Source organism: Petaurus breviceps, unplaced genomic scaffold (assembly GCF_028583685.1).
Source record: "Petaurus breviceps papuanus isolate PSGF00001 unplaced genomic scaffold, PetGlider_PUasm1.0 126, whole genome shotgun sequence".
NCBI classification, from domain to species: domain Eukaryota; kingdom Metazoa; phylum Chordata; class Mammalia; order Diprotodontia; family Petauridae; genus Petaurus; species Petaurus breviceps.
Genome location: NW_027185655.1, coordinates 81128503 through 81145904, shown reverse-complemented (window position 1 = coordinate 81145904; position 17402 = coordinate 81128503). Strand labels below are relative to the sequence as shown.

The window sequence follows — 17402 nt, the reverse complement described above, 5'->3', positions numbered from 1 at the left end:
TGTGTGTGTGTGTGTGTGTGTGTGTGTGTGTGTGTGTGTGTGTGTGTATGTGTTGTGTCTGAGGCCGGAACCGAACTCAGGTCCTTCTGACTCTGGGGCCGGCACTTTTCTCACTGTGCCACCTAGCTGCCCCCAAACACATAGAACATAGCTACCAGAGAGGGAATCTTTGTCCTAAATCTCTGGGGTTTTCTCAGCTGCTGGAACTATTATTTGGCTGTTCTCTCTGAAGCCTCCACATGCTCTGGCAAACTTGTCACACACCTAGAACCTCCACTCTAGAGAGTGATCCAGGTCCACAGAGGTTAAAGCAAGAGTGATTACCCCTCAGACTGGTTGCTTGGTCCCCCTACATTCTTCAGGCCAGGATCTGTGAAGCAGCCATGCAGAGTCTTCTGCATGGCTACCACACCTCAGCCTCTTCTCCCTCCAGGGTGCAAAGGCCAGACTGCACTCCCAAACTCCTTGTTCCCAAAGTCCACAGTGCACTGATCTTTGTCCTTAGCACCTGTGGGTTAATAATTCTTGAAACCACCACAGATGCCAGTGATTTGAAATCCCTCCAGTCAGTGGCTGGTTGTGGCAACACTGAGGCTAAAACCTCTGGCTCACTTGAGGCTGGGCTTGACTCCCAGAGTGCTGTGCTGGCCCTTTCCTGCCAGCCTGCCAGGCTGTCTTCAGCAGGAAGTTAGCTTCTCTCTGTCCTTTTGTGGGTTCTGTAGCTCCAATGTTTGTTTAGAGTAATTTTTTACGTGAAATGCAGGAGGTGGAAGCGGGAGACATGAGGAAGTTATGTTTCTACTCTGCCATTGTGGCTCCGCTACAACTACTCCTACTCCTACTCCTACTAGGTGTGTACCACAAAGAGAACAAAGAAAAAGGAAAACGACCTACTTATATGGGCAAAAATATTTATAGCAGTTCTTTTCATGGTGTCAACAAATTAGTAATTGAATGGATGCTTATCAATTTGTGAGAGGCTGAACAAGGTGTGGGATATAATTGTTATAGAGTGCTATTTTTTTTATAAGAAATGATGAAGGGAGTGGTCTCAGAAGAAAAAATTACAACATGATAAGATCTATGTAAACTGATGAATAGGAAATCATTATGCATAGTTACAACAATGTTGCAGTGATAATCAATTGTGAAATGCTTAGCTACTCTGATCAATACAAAGATCAAAGGCAATTCCAAAGGAATCATGATAAAAAGAAAAAAAAAGCTATGTATGTCTAGAAACAGAACTTATGAACTCTGAGTGCAAACTAAAGTATAATATTCTCACTTTTATTTTCCAATATGGAAATATGTTTTCAATGATTCCATAGGTATGATTTGTAATTATATTATTTATCTTCTCAGTGGGTGGGGGGGAGGGGGGGAGAAAGGGAGAGAACCTGGAACTCAAAATGGAGAGTGTTAAATATAAATAATTTTAAAAAATTCTAAAAAGAAAGAAGACTCCCTCCCTCCATCAATTCATGTCAGTACCTTCTCTGCAACTCACAATCTGAGAACTTCTCAGAAAACTAAGAGTTCAAGTGACTTGCCCAGGGCCACATATTTAACAGTATACCATTGGCATTTGCTCATGGAGTATTTCCTTGGAGGAAAATGTTTGAACTTGCATTTTGCTCTACCAAATATGATTTAAAAAACAAAAATAGCTAATAAAAATAAGTATATTAGAATATTCTCTCCATGACACCTTTCAGCAAATTATGTGTCTCTACAGGTTAAATATAATATAGAATATCATTGTCAATAACATATTATGCTTTCCTCAAGGATATACTCAACATATCAATTATTATGTGATTCACTCAACAGTACAATAACTAAAGAATGAAAATTGCAAGTGTCCCAAAGGGTTACACTGTCAGTGATTTGATAGGGCAAAAAATAGACCACAAAACATTGCCAAGAGCATCTTATACAAGAATTGACTAAATCTATATCATCTCTATATGATCAGAAATATAGGTGAGCAATCATGTGGCAAGAACCAGGACATTTCTGTGAAGCTCATATATGTGTGTGTGTGTGTGTGTGTGTGTGTATTTGTTGTTAAAAGACCTAGATGAAGGTCCTTAAAACAATGATTTAGTGTCTCACCTGGCATTTATGGGAAGATTTAGACATGATGTAATCCAACTGGAGAGAGTACTTTCATCAATGATCTTCCAAAATGACTGAAGTTTTTTTTTTTAATGAGGTAATTTGTATTACATACTTCACAGTGATTTTGTAAAAATCAAATTATTGCACACAATGTATTTTATAATCATAAACCATTTGCCATTCATATTATTACCAGAGATGGATATTGACAGGTGAAAGGAATTATGTTGAATCTAAGATGCCATTATAAAGCTGTATTTGTCCATCTGGAAACCATAAATACTCACATAGGGCTGCTACCCCAATTAGGAAGCAAGGTAATTCTTTTTTTTTTTGGTTTGTTTTTTCATTTGCAGACACTTTCCAATATAATATAAGGATCAAACTGTTTCCGTATATATTTGCTAGTTGGACATTAAAAAAACCAAAACAATAACATTGAGATTAAAGTCTCATGTTGAAACTGTGGGGTCTGAGGTTGGGAATTAGAATGTCCAAAAATATAATTTGAGAAAGGAACAAAAGAAGAACTCCATGATCTCTAATGACCTTTGGTCAAGAACTAATATTTCATCATATGTTTCTCTTCTCAAAAATGAGGAAGCGAAAAACAGACAAGAAAAGGAGGCAAACTAAAAGAAGAAACTGGGGAATTATGGGATGTCTTCCAGGGGAGTCTTTGTCTGTTTACAGTTTGAATGAAATACATTACTTAAATATCAAATGGATCTGTAATCTTAGTGATGTATATGTTGTATCCAGCAATGAAGGGTATACACAGTCCAAGATATAGAGTTCTTCCTTATAGATAGCAAATTGCTCTAAGTATCCTTATTTTCAATTGGCATATTGGAAGTCGTATAAAGCACCAGGATATTATAGAATCTCCTGGGTGAGCTTCCAAGTCACTCAAAACAATATGGCCTAAACATGTACACAGGAAAAACAAAACAGACAAACAAACAAGTATGAGAAGAATTTCTATTACCTCAGGACTTTTTAACATTTTTCCACTGGTGTCCCTTTTAGTGCTTCTTAAACTGTGGGTCATAGGTAGTGACCCTAGATCATGACATGGAGTTTGATGGAACCTATAAAGTCAATTCGTATCTGCATGTTTATGTGTGTATCCAGGGTTGGGAGGGAGAGAAAGAGTGTTTATGTGTGTACTGGAAGTACACTGGCAGTGAACAAATTGGGCTCATAATTAATCAGGTGAAGTAGAACCATCATAATTGTTATAGAAAGTTCTTGATTTCTACATAAGTCATATTTTTAATACTAATGTTCTATTGATGGTGGTGATGTTTGAATGAAAATCATGGAACACAGTCTTAAAAGAATTAAAAATAATTATTACTGAGTTTTCAATGGAAGAAAAATAAGCATGCTACAATACATTATATACAAACAACTGTGAAAGAGAGCGAGAGTAAGGACATAATAAAAGAAAAATAAGATAGACAATTTGTGTGTCAAAGGCTAAGGTTAAGCAGTGGGTATTCCAAGTGCTACACTAGTTTCCTCTCTATGTCAAAAACAACAACAAAAAAGGAACAACTTAACATGTCAGGTGAAATACTTTTGGCAAGACAGACAAAAGTGACATGATAGGGTTAGGCTTGGATATCTCTATCTCTATCAGCAAAAGTAGTATTTACTTCCATAAGTCCATTTGAATTTTGACTTCTGAGGAAAAGGATATTTGTTTGGTTTCCTCTAAATTCTCCTATGCCAGCAAAGGGAACCTAGTTTCACGTTGCATAGCAAAAGAGCATCACGAAGCCATATTGGTGAGAAAAGATCACACTGAAATGTCAACATGATATATGCTATGGATTTATAAAATTTGTGGAACAGAAACACTTTCTCAAAAGTGACTCAAGTAAGGTTGGGCCTGAGAGGTAGCTTAAATGACTCTTTGGCAAATAAAATCTATCCTTTTCTCCTGTTCTCCTTTGATTTCCTAAGCACCTTTTATTATCCTCAAGTTGATTTGTGTTTCCCGGCATCATGAAGCATTTTATTCACTCCTTTATAGCAGTATTCATTAAGCCAGCCAGCAATGATCTCACCTTATCTATAATATAAATCTAACAATGAATAAACAACATCATTTTGATTTCAATGTGGATAACACACTAACATGTCGATTTGGCAGTTAAATAATTTATGTCTATTGAGTACAATCTGTCAGGCTTATTGTAACTCTATATATATGAAATACATTTCTTGTTGACTAGTTCTCTGCTTCATGATGGAACTTTGTCAATCAATTAAATTAGAGTGCCATACAATCTATTATTACAATTTATTATCAATCCCTTTGATTCAAATTAAGGTGCTTAAATACTAGTACTCATAAACTCTGCACTAATTAACTTTGTAGAATCATATTCTCATCAACACTGACAACACTATATCTTTTTTACAGAGGTTATCCAATTAAGTCTGCCGGAAGATCAGAAACTGAGCATCACAGCAGCAACAGTTGGACAGAGTGCTGTTCTAACCTGTGCTATTCAGGGAGCTCTGAGACCTCCTATCATCTGGAAGCGTAATGACGTGGTTCTAAATAACTTAGATTTGGAAGACATCAATGTAAGTACAAGGGGAAAAAAAAGAGAAGATATTGCCTCATGTGATAAATTTCAGTCTATTACTAGCCTTGAAATACTTGGGGAGTTTGATTCTTGTTTGATAAATACCAGACGATCAAAGATTTTATCTTCTTTAATGCTATGTGTTTTGTGGTTTCATGCTGCTCTATAAAATAGTAGCACAACTGATCAGTTTTATTGAAAAATGTCTCTAAAATGGTTCTATAAGAGTTTTAATTAGGAATTATGTAAAAGCAACTTACCATTAATTTCTTTCTTTTTTTAAAAGCAATTGGGGTTAAATAACTTGCTCAAGGTTACATGGCCAGGTGTTTCTGGGTGGGTAATAAGTGTCTGAGCCCAATCCCAGGTCATCCTGACACTGGAGCTGGGGCTCTTACTTGCTGTGCTACCTGGTTTCCCCCTTACCATTAATTCCAAAGAAGAACTTAGGAAACAAAAGTTTGCCTTTGAATAACTTATGATGTAATGGAAAATCATATATGGTTTAATAGATTGGAGTTAGAAAGTCCTGGGATCTACTTGCATCTGAGTGTCAGACAATTTTTAAAGGGCACATGCTTTAGAAAGACTGCGCTTACTATATGGTCCTTGATATTTGACCCTCATTGAACCAGCATCATAAGAAAGTGAGGGGTTCCACATAGTGCCATCCTGTGGGAAATGATCAGGGCCAAGAGAAATTTTAGAATGTAATTTCTAACACTGGGCATTGTTATAAAAATGAAACGAGGTCTGTGGGCGTGTAGGTGGAAACCTGTCTACTTTATCTGTTTCTCTGTCTTGATAATTTTGTCTGTCAGGGTGCTGACCTTTTTCCCCTGAACTAGGTAAATGATACATATCTGACTGATTCAAGTAAGCTTGTTAACCCATTTTGAGTTGCTTTCCTTTAACAAAGCTGATCTAAGAACCTATGTTGGCAGCCACCCTGGGGACACTGGGGTGCTTGCTGCTACAGCCACCTTCCCTAGCCTTTGTTTTCATTAATTCCCTTGACATTATGTATCTTTTGTTCTTCTAGATGAATTTTGTTACCATTTTTTGTAGCTCTATAAAATAACTTTTTGGTAGATTGATTGGTATAGCATTAATATTTAAATTAATTTAGGTAAGATTCTTATTTTTATTATATTAGCTCGATCTACCCACAAGCAAATGATGCTTTTTTTCTAATTATTTAGATCTGACTTATTTGTGTGAAAAATGTTTTGTAATTTTGTTCATATATGTCCTGGGTTTCTTTGTCAAGTAGATTCCCAAATATTTTATAATGTCTAGAGTAACTTTAAATGGAATTTCTCTTTCTATTTCTTATTGTTGGATTTCATTAGAAATATATAGGAATGCAGAGGATTTATTTGGATTTATTTTATGTCCTGCAACTTTACTAAATTTATTTATTATCTCAAGTAGATTTTTTCTTGATTCTCTAGGATTCCCTAAGTATATAGTGATATCATCTGCAAAGAGTGATAAGTTAGTCTCTTCTTTCCTAATCTGATTCCTTCACTTTCTTTTTCTTCTCTTATTGCTGCTGCTAACATTTCTAGTACCAAATTTAATAAGAGTGTGGGGTGGCCAGGGAGCACAGCGAGTAAGAGCACCGGCTCCACTGTCAGGATGACTTGTGGATCAAATCCGGGCTCAGACACTTAGCACTACACACAGAAATAACTGGTCATGTAACCTTGGGCAAGTTACTTAGCCCCGATTGCTTTAAAAAACAATTGATAAGAGTTGTGATAGTGGACATCCTTGTTTCATGCCTGGTCTTATTGGAATGTTTCTAATTTATCACCATTACATATAATAATTGTTGATGATTTTAGTTAGATGATACTCATTATTTTAAGGAAGATTCCATTTATTCCTTTACTTTCTAGTGTTTTTTAAGAATAATGAGTGTTGTATTTTGTCAAAAGTCTTTTCTGCATCTATTGAGATAATCATGTAGTTTCTTCCATTTTTCTTATTGATATGATTGATTATACTGAAAGTTCTCCTAATATTGAACCATCCTTGCATTCCCTGAATAAATCTGTCCTGATCAAAGAGTATTATTCTCATGATAAATTGTTGTAGAATTTTTATTACTAATATTTCATCTAAAATGTTTGTATCAATATTCATGAGGGAAATTGGACTATGATTTTCTTTCTCCATTTTGTCTCTACCTGATTTAGTTATCAGTGCCACATTTGTGTCATAAAAATTATTTGTTAGAACTCCTCCAATTTTCCAAAATAGTTTGTAGAGTATTGGAACCAAATTGTTCTTTAAATGTTTTACAGAATTAGCCAGTAAAGCATCTGGCCCTGGAGATTTTGTCCTAGGGAGTACATTGATGGCTTGTTCAAATTCTTTTTCTCAAATGGGATTATTTATGTATTTTACTTCCTCTTCAGTTAACTTGGGCAATTTATTTTTGTAAATATTCATCTACTTCACTAAGACTTTAAAATTTATGGAAATACAATTGAGCAAAATATTTCCTAATTATCTTTTTAATTTCTTCTTCATTGGAGGTATCTTCATTCTTTTAATTTTTTGATACTTGTGATTTGGTTTTCTTATTTCTTTTTTTTAAATAATATTTACTAAAGGTCTATCAATTTTATTGTTTTTTTTTCTTCAAAAAAAACAGCTGTTTTATTTATTGATTCAATAGTTTTCTTAATTTCAATTTTATTAATCTCTCCTTTGCTTTTAAGCATTTCCAATTTAGTATTTAGTTGGATATTTCTGATTAGTTCTTTTCCTAGCTTTTTCAGTTGAATGCCCAATTTATTGATCTCCATGTTCTTTATTTTATTCATGTGTTCATTCAGAGATATAAAACTTCCCCTAGAGAAAGAATTGCTATCACTACATCTCAAAAGTTTTGGTATATTGTCTCATTATTGTCATTATCTTGAATGAAGTTACTGATTGTTGCTACAATTTCTTATTTGACCCACTCATTCTTTAGGATTAAATTATTTAATTTCTAATTAGTTTTTAGTCTATCTTTCCAAGGCCCTTTATTGCATAGAATTTTTATTGCATCATGATCTAAGGAGGATTAATTTAATATTTCTGCCTTTCTGCACTGAATTATGAGGTTTTTATGCCCTAGTACATGGTCAATTTTGGTGAATGTGTCATATACCAGTGAGAAGAAGGTATATCCCTTTTTTAATCTCCATTTAATTTTCTCCAGCGGTCTATCATATCTTCCTTTTCTAAAACTCTATTCACCTTCTTAACTTCTTTCTTGTTTATTTTGATGCCCCTCCCCCCCAGCATAATTTTGCCATCTATTCTCCTTTTGACTCCCTTAACTTCTGTAGGAATTTGGATGCTGTACTGCTTGGTGAATATATGTTTACTAATGCCATTGCTTCATTATCAATGGTACCTTTTAGCAAGATACAATTTCCTTCCTTATCTCTTTTAATTATATCATTTTTTGCTTTTGTTTTATCTGAGATAAAGATCAATACCCATGCTTTTTTTATTTTGCTTTTTGGAGGGGGGGCGGTAGGGCAGTTGGGGTTACGTGACTTGTCCAAGGTCACATGGGTAGTATTATGTTAAGTGTCTGAGGCCAGATTTGAACTCAGGTCCTCCTGAGTCCAGGGCCAGTGCTCTATTCACTGTGCCACCTAGCCTCCTCTTTGCATTAAAAAAAAAACATTTAACTGAAGCATAATATGCTTTACTCCATCCTTTTAACTTTCCCCTCTGTGTATCTTCCTGTTTCAAATATGTTTCTTGTAAATAGCATATTGTAGGATTATGATTTTTAATCCATTCTGCTATCCACCTCCATTTTATGGGAGAGTTCATCACATTCACATTCACAGTTATGATTACTATCTGCATCTTTCCCTCTATCTTATTCCCTCTCCTATTTATACTTTTATTTCTCCCTTCCCTACTTTAATATTTTTTTCTTCTGGGGGTGGATTCAAGATGGCAGAGTAAAAGCAAATACTTGCTGGGAGTTCCTGCACTAATTACTTCCAATCCATGTAAAAAATGACTCTAAACACATTTTAGAGCTACAGAACTTATAGAGTGACAGAGAGAAACACATCTCCTGCTGAAGACAGCCTGGCAGACCAATGGGAAGGGTCTGTTGCCGAGAGCTGGGAGATGAATGCAGTCTGGCCTGACCTGTATTTCTTGCCCCAGGGTAGTCCAGACCAGCAGTGGCCAGAGCAGACTTCATGAGAGTGAATCACCAGCAGTTGTGTCAGTTTCCAGACTTCTCAACTCATAAACACCAAAGACAAAGTAAATGGTCTGTGTGGAACTCTGTTGGAACAGGGGGGTATAGAAGCTCTTGATCCAGCCTCTGCCCCAGGGCAAGAAGTGGTGGAGTCTCAGTGGCTGGGCCATATGTCTGACTCAGATTCTGGCCTGTAGTTGGTAGGGGTAACAAGTGACCATTCAGAGGGTAATTGTCTTTGCTTTTACCTGCTTGCATCTGGATCATGTTCTTGGGTAGTGGTCCTGGTGTGTGTGGCCAGTGAGCTAGAGCTTGTGGGGGCTATAGAGAGGATACCCTCCTAATAGCTCAGGCAGCTGTGAAAACCCCAGTCAGTTGGGACAAAGCTCTCTCCATTCTGGAGGCAGAGTTCTACCATGGCAAAGAGCTCAAAAGTCAAGTAATTGTCTAGGAATATGAGCAAGCAGAGGAAGCACAAAGAGATCATAGAATCCTTTTGGGGGGACAAAAAGGATCAGAGTATTGAGCAGAAGGAAGACAATGATGTCAGAAGTCCTGCATCAAAAGCCTCCAAGAAAAATATGAACTGGTTACAGGTAATGGAGGATCTCAAGAAGGATTTTGAAGATCAAGTAAGAGAAGTAGAGGAAAATTTGGGAAGAGAAATGAGATTTATGCAAGAAAATCATGAAAAGGGAGTCAACAGCTTATTAAAGGAGACCCAAAAATACAATGAAGAAAATAACACCTTAAGAAATAGACTAACTCAAATGGCAAAGGAGGCCCAAAAAGTCATTGAGGAGAAGAATGCCTTAAAAAGATGAATTTGCCTGATGGAAAATGAATTTCAAAAACTCACTGAAGACAATAACTCCTTCAAAATTAGATTGGAACAAATGGAATCTAATGACTTTATGACAAATCAAGATTCTATAAAACAGATCCTAACAAATGGAAAATATTAGAAGGCAATGTGAAGTATCTCCTTGAAAAAACCAGTGACCTGGAAAATAGATAGAGAAGAGATGATTTAAAATTATTGGACTACCTGAAAGGCATGATAAAAAAAGAGCCTAGCCACCATCTTTCAGGAAATTCTCAAGAAAAATTGCCCTGATATTCTAGAACCAGAGGGCAGAATAGAAATTAAAAGAATTCACCAACTGCCTCTTGAAAAAGATCTCCAAAAGAAAACTCCTGGGAATAATAGAGCCAAATTCCAAGTTCCCAGGTCAAGGTCAAAATACTGCAAGAAGTCAAAAAGAAACAATTTGAGTAATGTGGAAACACAATTAGGATAACAGAAGACATTGTATCTTCTACATTAAGGGATCAAAGGGCTTGAAATATGATATCCTGGAGGTTAAAGGAGCTAGGACTAAAACCAAGAATCACCTACCCAACAAAACTGAATATAATGCTACAGTAGAAAATATAGTCATTCAATGAAATAGAGGATTTTCAAGCATTCTTCATGGAAAATCCAGAGCTGAACAGAAAATTTGACTTTCAAACAAAAGAAGCAAGAAAAGCATGAGCAGGTAAACAAGAAAAAGAAATTATAAGGAATTTATTAAAGTTGAACTATTTATATTCCTACGTGGAAATATGTTAATTGTAACTCATAAGACTTTTCTCCGTAGGAGGATAGATGAAGAGAATATATTTGTATATGTACATATATGTATGTATAGGAGGGTGTATGTGAGTGTGTGTGTGTGTATGAGTGGGAGTATGTGTATGTTCATATATAAATAGACAGAGGATAGACAGAGGGCACAGGATGAGTTGAATATGAAGGGATAATATCTAAAAAGTAAAATTAAGAGGTGAGAGGAATTTATTGGGAGAAGGAGAAAGGGAGAAATAGATTAGGGTAAATTATATCATATAAAAGAGGCAAAAGAAATTGTTACAGTGGAGGGCAAGAGCAGGAACATGAAAGGGAATGGGGCAACCTTATTTTCATTGAATTTGTCTTAAAGAGAGAATAAAATCCATACTCATTTGTCTATATTACCCTACAGGAAAATAGGGGGTGAGGGTAGGGGATAAGAGGAAGGATGATAGAAGGGAGCGCAGATTGGGGGAGAGGGTAGTTAGAAGCAAACATTTTTGAAAATGGATAGGGTCCAAGTAGAAAATAGAATACGTGGGGCACAGGATAGGATAGAGAAAAATATTGCTAGTCTTCCCAATAAACCTATGACAGAAATGATTTGGGTGACTACACATATACAACGTATATTGAATTGCTTATCTTCCCAGTGGGGCTGGGTAAGGAGGGAAGAAGGAAAAAAAAAATCTGGAACTCAAAGTTTTAAAAACAAATGTTTAAAAAAATGTTTTTTTACATGTAACTTGGAAATAAGATATACAGGTGCTGGGGTATAGAATTCCATCTTGCCCTACTATAAAGTTATGGGGTGATGGGGGAGGATATAGAGAGAACAAATTGGGGGAAGGGATATTCAGTAGGCTTGTTATTTTGAGGTAGGGCAAAGACAGCTAGAAAAAAATTGTAAGTCAAAATTTTGTGGAAATGAATGTTGAAATCTAAAAATAAATAAATTTATTAATTAAAAAAATTTCCTTTTGACAACTACCTCCCTCAGTATTCCCTCCTTATCAACCCCCCTCCATTTTTCTACCCTTTGCCCTTACTACTTCTTCCTTCTCTTCTATCTTCCTACCTTTTTCTTACCCCTTCCCCCTCCTATTGCCTGTAGGTTCTGATAAAGTTTTTTTTTATGACTAAAATGCATTTATTATTAATTTATCGAACATATTCCAGGAATGGCACAAAATGCAAGTTTTCCTTCAGTAAAACATTTGTAGTTTCCTTTCAGGGGATAATAGAAGATATTTCTTTTAGCTATTTAAATTACCTCAAGGTTTCTTGACAATATTTAGTTATAGCATAACCCCAAAAGGGAAACATACACAACTCTAAGAACACATGCAGTTCCATCAACTGGTAGGTTTACAAATCAAACAAACATTTATGTGACGAGATGTCAAAACAAAATTAACACAATTCATCCCATTTTCTCCCAAAACTCATTAATTTATAAAGGCCCTACCAGAAATGCTCATTCTCTTAATCCAGAACAAAAATGGAGGCATACAATGATTTCATCTAATTTTCTAATGACTCACCTCATGGCATCGATTCTACATGTCATGTCCTTAAAAATTGTATTTACAGCAATAAATAAAAATGACACTAGATAAGTGGCTACAAACAATGAATCCAGCTATTTTTAACTTGCTTGTTTTTGAACAGGAGATCACTAGAAATTATTTTCAATATCTCCAACTAGGTAAATTTACACAACAGAAAAAGTCTCTCTCATGGAAGAACATTTTGATACCATAATATATTAAAGTACATATCTACTTATATACAAGCACAGTAAATACCATTTAATCCAGACATGGACAATAACTAGAATTCTACCTGTATACATCTTGTGTAACAGAAGTCATAAACCAACCCACTTCTACATTTAAAATCTGTCAGGGCTCGTCTTTTTTTTTTTTAACTCACATTCCTTCTGCCTGCCTTGTAGGAATAGGTTGTCTTTTATAAAAAATTATGTAAAATATCCCATAGTATCAGAACTCTTTTTATTATAATACCTGAAAGTAAGCTGACTTAGCTTCTAAATCATTGTTTCAGCTTACGTCTCACTTGTAATGTTATTTTTAAAATTAAGTTTTATCCCATGGTACATTGTATTATTTTGATAAGGAACCAGTCAACACCACCTACAAAATATCCCCCTTTCATTGCTCACTTGTACAATACACTTACACAACTGGTCAAGATAAAATTACAATATACATTCTTACTACAACAATCACAAATTATTAAGTCTAATTAAAATGAACCCAGATCATTTTAAAATCCAGCATAGTTTTTATTAAGGCTGGGATTTTTTTTCCTTACCATGATTACTCAAAAAAGATCAGAAGAACATGATAAAGCTAAGAGTAAATCTCAGAAAACCTGCAGTGGACACCAATGAACCTTTCACTGGTTTCTCAGACCTTTTAGTTATTTTAATGAAACTAATCAATTTAATAAAACATCCAGAGTCGGCCTAAGGACGTGTTTTATATCAGGAAACCACAAATTATGGCATAAAAAAAAAACAGGAAGCACTTCTGATTTAAAAAAAAAGTTCCAGGGCTTGTAAGGGACAGAGTGATTTTCTACTTCACTTAATCTACACACCCCACCCCCTGCCAATAGTAACATAAAACATTATATATGTTTATACAATAAATATACATGTATCTGGCACTGGACTGTTTCTTAAGGAAAAATGTGACTTCAGTTGAGGTGCACAAACTGCTTCATGAGCTCATAGGTTGTGAACGCCACGGCCTGGGAGGGAACACAGCGAATGTAGTTAAGAGACAGGCCCCAATAGAGTCCTCGACGGATGCCGTGGTGTCTGTAGACATACTTCAGTGTCTTCAACATTGTAAAGCACTTTTCAGAATCTGGGAGAACAGTCCCTAATTGCGACGGGTTACGTCAAGTGGATAAGATATTGTCTGTGCTATTGCTCCAGCAACACCACCACAAAGCAAGTTTATATGCGTTTTCAAAACTAAGACATTAGGGTTGTCTGATGAAGGTCTTCCAAGCAAGGTAGGAGCATGGGGGAGACCAACACTCTTTAAGGTACCAAAAGTAAAAAATGAAACCCCTGCATAGGGAGCCATGCCTACAATGGTAGGCATTAGTCCTTTGTAAAACCCACGAAAGCCGCCTTCCTTTGCATAAATTTTTTGAATGCATGAACATTTCCTGTGTATGTGTGTTCTCCTTTCACCTGGAATGCCAGGCGAACTCTAACCATGTCAAAAGGGTAAGTACAGATGACTGCTGTCATACCTGCCATGGAGCCAGCCATTAGCCGGTGTATATGTCCAGAAATCCCAAGTTTTGTGGTAATTAACTTTTTATAATGGTCAAAGGACATAAACTGAATTGGACCATATGGAAAGATTCTAATTATCATTGCTCCATTTCCTTTATACAACCCAAGATAGCCTTCCTTTTTGGGGACAGCACACAACGCAGAAAACACTCCTAAATGTTTGTAATGGTGATTATGTGCCTGTAACAATATCTTCACTCGATCCAAAGGTGCAATGGTGGTTTTGGCACAACATCCTGCAATACCTCCTGCCCCTAAGGAGCGCAGCCAGTAGAAGTCCTGGCGAGCTGACGCTGCCGGTGGCGGGCTCGAGCTCCCAGCTCCCGCTCCTCCGGCCCCGGGGGCCGCCGGTGTCGACACCGGGGCCGCCTGGGCTCCGGCGGCTCAATCAGAGAGACCCGGGGCCGCCCGCGTCCAGCTCATGACGGAGGATGACAAGGCCTGGCCGGCCGCGCGCGACGGGGCAGGCCCGGAGCCCAGTGGCCGAGCTTTCATTAGAGTCGCCGGGGTGGCTCCGAGTGATGACCTCTGGTAAAGTTTTATATGTAATGTAGCATGGTATTTCCTCCTTAAACTAAAATCAGTTAGGGTGAAGCTCATATAATGTTCATCTCCTTCCCTTCTTTCCCTCTAAAATAATAAGGTTTTTATGGCCTTTCATGTGGCATAATTTACCCTTTTCTGCCTCATCCTTTCCACTTCTCCCATTTCTCTCCCTTTCCATCCCCTAATAAGTTGTTAAAAATCACTTTAATTAATTTATCCCCACACCCTCTATCTATGTATCTATCTATATATCTATCTACGTATATATTTATCCCTTTTAAATATTGAGATGTTTGCAATTTTCAATATTGACAGGTATCAGCTTCCCATATAGGGATGTAAACAGTTTGCTTTTATTAAATAACAAGTTGTGTGTGTGTGTGTGTGTGTATTTTCCCTAATTACCTTTCTATGTCTCTCTTGAATCTTGTATTTGGAGATCAAATTTTCCCTTGAGTTCTGGCTTTCTAATCAGGAAGGTCTGAAAATCCATTATTTCATTGAATGACTATCTCCTTGCCTGAAAGATTATGCTCAGTTTTTCTGTATAGCTAATATTTGATTTTCACCAAGCTCTTTTGCCTTTTGAAATATCTCCTGCAATCTTTCAGTGTAGAAGCTGCTAGGTCCTTTGTGATCCTGACTGTAGTTCTATGATTTTTGAATTGTTTCTTTCTGGCTACTTGCATTATTTTCTCCTTAACCTGATAATTCTGGAATTTGGCAACAATATCTCTTTAAGTTTTCAATTTGGGATCTCTTTCAGGAAGTGTCCAGTGGATTATTTTGATAACTATTTTATCCACTGTTTCTATGACCTCAGGGCAGTTTTCCTTGAAGATTACTTGGAAGATGTTGTCCAGGATAATTTTTCATCATGACTTTCTGGTAGAACATTCATTCTTAGATAATCTCATCTGTATCTGTTCTCCAGGACAGTTATTTTTCCAATGAGACATATTGCACTTTTCTAACTTAATATTCTTGAGGTATTGTTAGGCTGATTTTTTTTTTTTTTAATGAAAGAACATTTATTTATTTATTTTAAGGAATTGGGGTTAAGTAACTTGCTCAAGGTTACATGGCCAGTTATTTCTGGGTGTGGTGCTGAGTATCTGAGCCCAGGATTCGATCTCCAGGTCATCCTGACACTGGAGCCGGTTCTCTTACTCTCTGAGCCACCTGGCTGCCCCATGTTAGGCTGATTCTTGATGCATCATTGTAATTATGAATCTGAAGATCTTCCCTGCCCTTTGGCCCCTTGATAGACTTAAGTGAATCTGAGAAGTTTCACTGATTCAAAAATATACTCTGCCCCTTAATAGACGGAATATGGTCACATGGAGCCTGTGGCAGGAGGCTTGTCTTTCAGGAATGCCCACACCTTGTTACTTTATGATTGGGCAGTGGGTCAAAAGGGTTGTGACTTTCTCTGACCCAGCAGAAGGTTATATATACCCTGATGTAATGTTTTGTTTTGGGGCTTATTTTGGGAAGAGTTGTGTGATTTGGCCAGATGAGACTCTGGGCAGCTGTTGATCCCCCCAGCTTTGAAAACCCAGATGTTGGTGATTCCCTCTCTGGTAATTGATTAGGTATTAATGTTATGGTCAGACAGCTGGAGGCCCTGTCTGCTGATCTGTTTCTCTGTCTGTATTTTTTTTGTTTGCTTGTAACTTCTGTTTTATTCTCTGAAGGTCAGGGTACTGACTTTTTCCCCTGAACTAGATAAATGATATATGTTTGATTAAAGTAAGATTGTTAACCCTTTTTGAGTTTCTTTCTTTTAGAAAAGCAGATGTAAGAACCTGTGTGAGGAGCCATCCTGGGTATGCTAGAGTACTTGATGCTATACTCATAGAGTCATTAGCTTCAATTTGACTGATTGTAATTTTTAGCAAACTTTTTCCCTCAGTAAATTTTTGAAGCTTCTTTTCAATATGTTCAGATTTAATTTTTAGGGCTTTATTTTCTCCAGTTAGATTTTGAACTTATTTTTTTCCATTTGACACATTTTACTTTTTGAGAAGCTATTTTCTTCAGTGAAATGTTTTTTTTCCTATTTTTGCAGATGTAATTTTAAAAGAATTGGTCAATTTGTTTTCTACCTTTTTAATTTGGCTTTTAAAGTCCTCCTTGAGCTCTTCCTAGAATGCTTTCTGGGCTTGAGACAATGCTGTCCCCTTCTGAATTTGGAACTTCTTACTCTCCATAATAGAATTCTGAAGTCTTTGTCTTTCCAATCTGTCTTTACCCCATTGTGAGGCACAGCCTCAGCCATATCCTTACTCTAGGACTCCCAAGGCTTCTGTTGGTTCCTCTATTTTAGGATTTTGCACTAGGGCAATATTCTTTGGGTTTTCAGGGTCAAAAGTCAGGGATTAGGGCAGCTAGGGTTTACTCCACCAACTTGGTCCCTGGAAGTTCAGGTATGTGATTTTTAAACATTCAGGTTGTGGGTTGATAGCCCCAGGAGTAGCTGCTGTCCCTGCTGTAGGCCCAGAATTAGTCTCTTACCCAGCTTCAATAGATTCCCCTGTCCTGTGGAGAGAGGTCTGGGAATTTCCCCTGCAGTGGGTGAATCAGCTTGCCTGGGCTCTCTCTGGCTCCACACTGGTGCAGACAGCTGTGTCCACCTTTGTATGCTGGTTCTGCCTCCTCTCAGACTATTTCTTGCCTTTGAACTTTATGTTAAAGTTAAGCTCTGCTCACCTGGGGGTGGGGAGGTACTGCACCAAGCTTAAGGCTTTTTCGTGTTTTTGTTTTCAAAACTCCTTCTGTCAGTTCACAAGTTTTCAAATCTTTGAAAGTTTATTTCAGGGAGTGGTGTCATCAGTTCTCTTCTGGCCTGCAATCTTGTCTTTATCAAGAAAGGTCCCTTTCTTCCCTCTAGCCACAAGTATTTGTGTTCCTTTTATCCCTCAACCTGTGACCAGTTTT

The 17402-nt window shown here is 36.9% G+C and overlaps 1 protein-coding gene and 1 pseudogene across 1 annotated transcript in view; one reads left to right on the top strand and one right to left on the bottom strand.

Annotated features, from left to right (window-relative positions):
• The window catches only part of FSTL5 (follistatin like 5), a 1185743-nt gene that overhangs the window by 798049 nt on the left and 370292 nt on the right, over positions 1–17402 (top strand). Inside the window, exon 7 of the mRNA XM_069097493.1 lies at positions 4559–4725. Within this exon, the coding sequence (XP_068953594.1) occupies positions 4559–4725 (167 nt within the window). The remainder of the gene's footprint in view (positions 1–4558; positions 4726–17402) is intronic.
• LOC138170675 (solute carrier family 25 member 16 pseudogene) lies at positions 12674–14138 on the bottom strand (annotated as a pseudogene).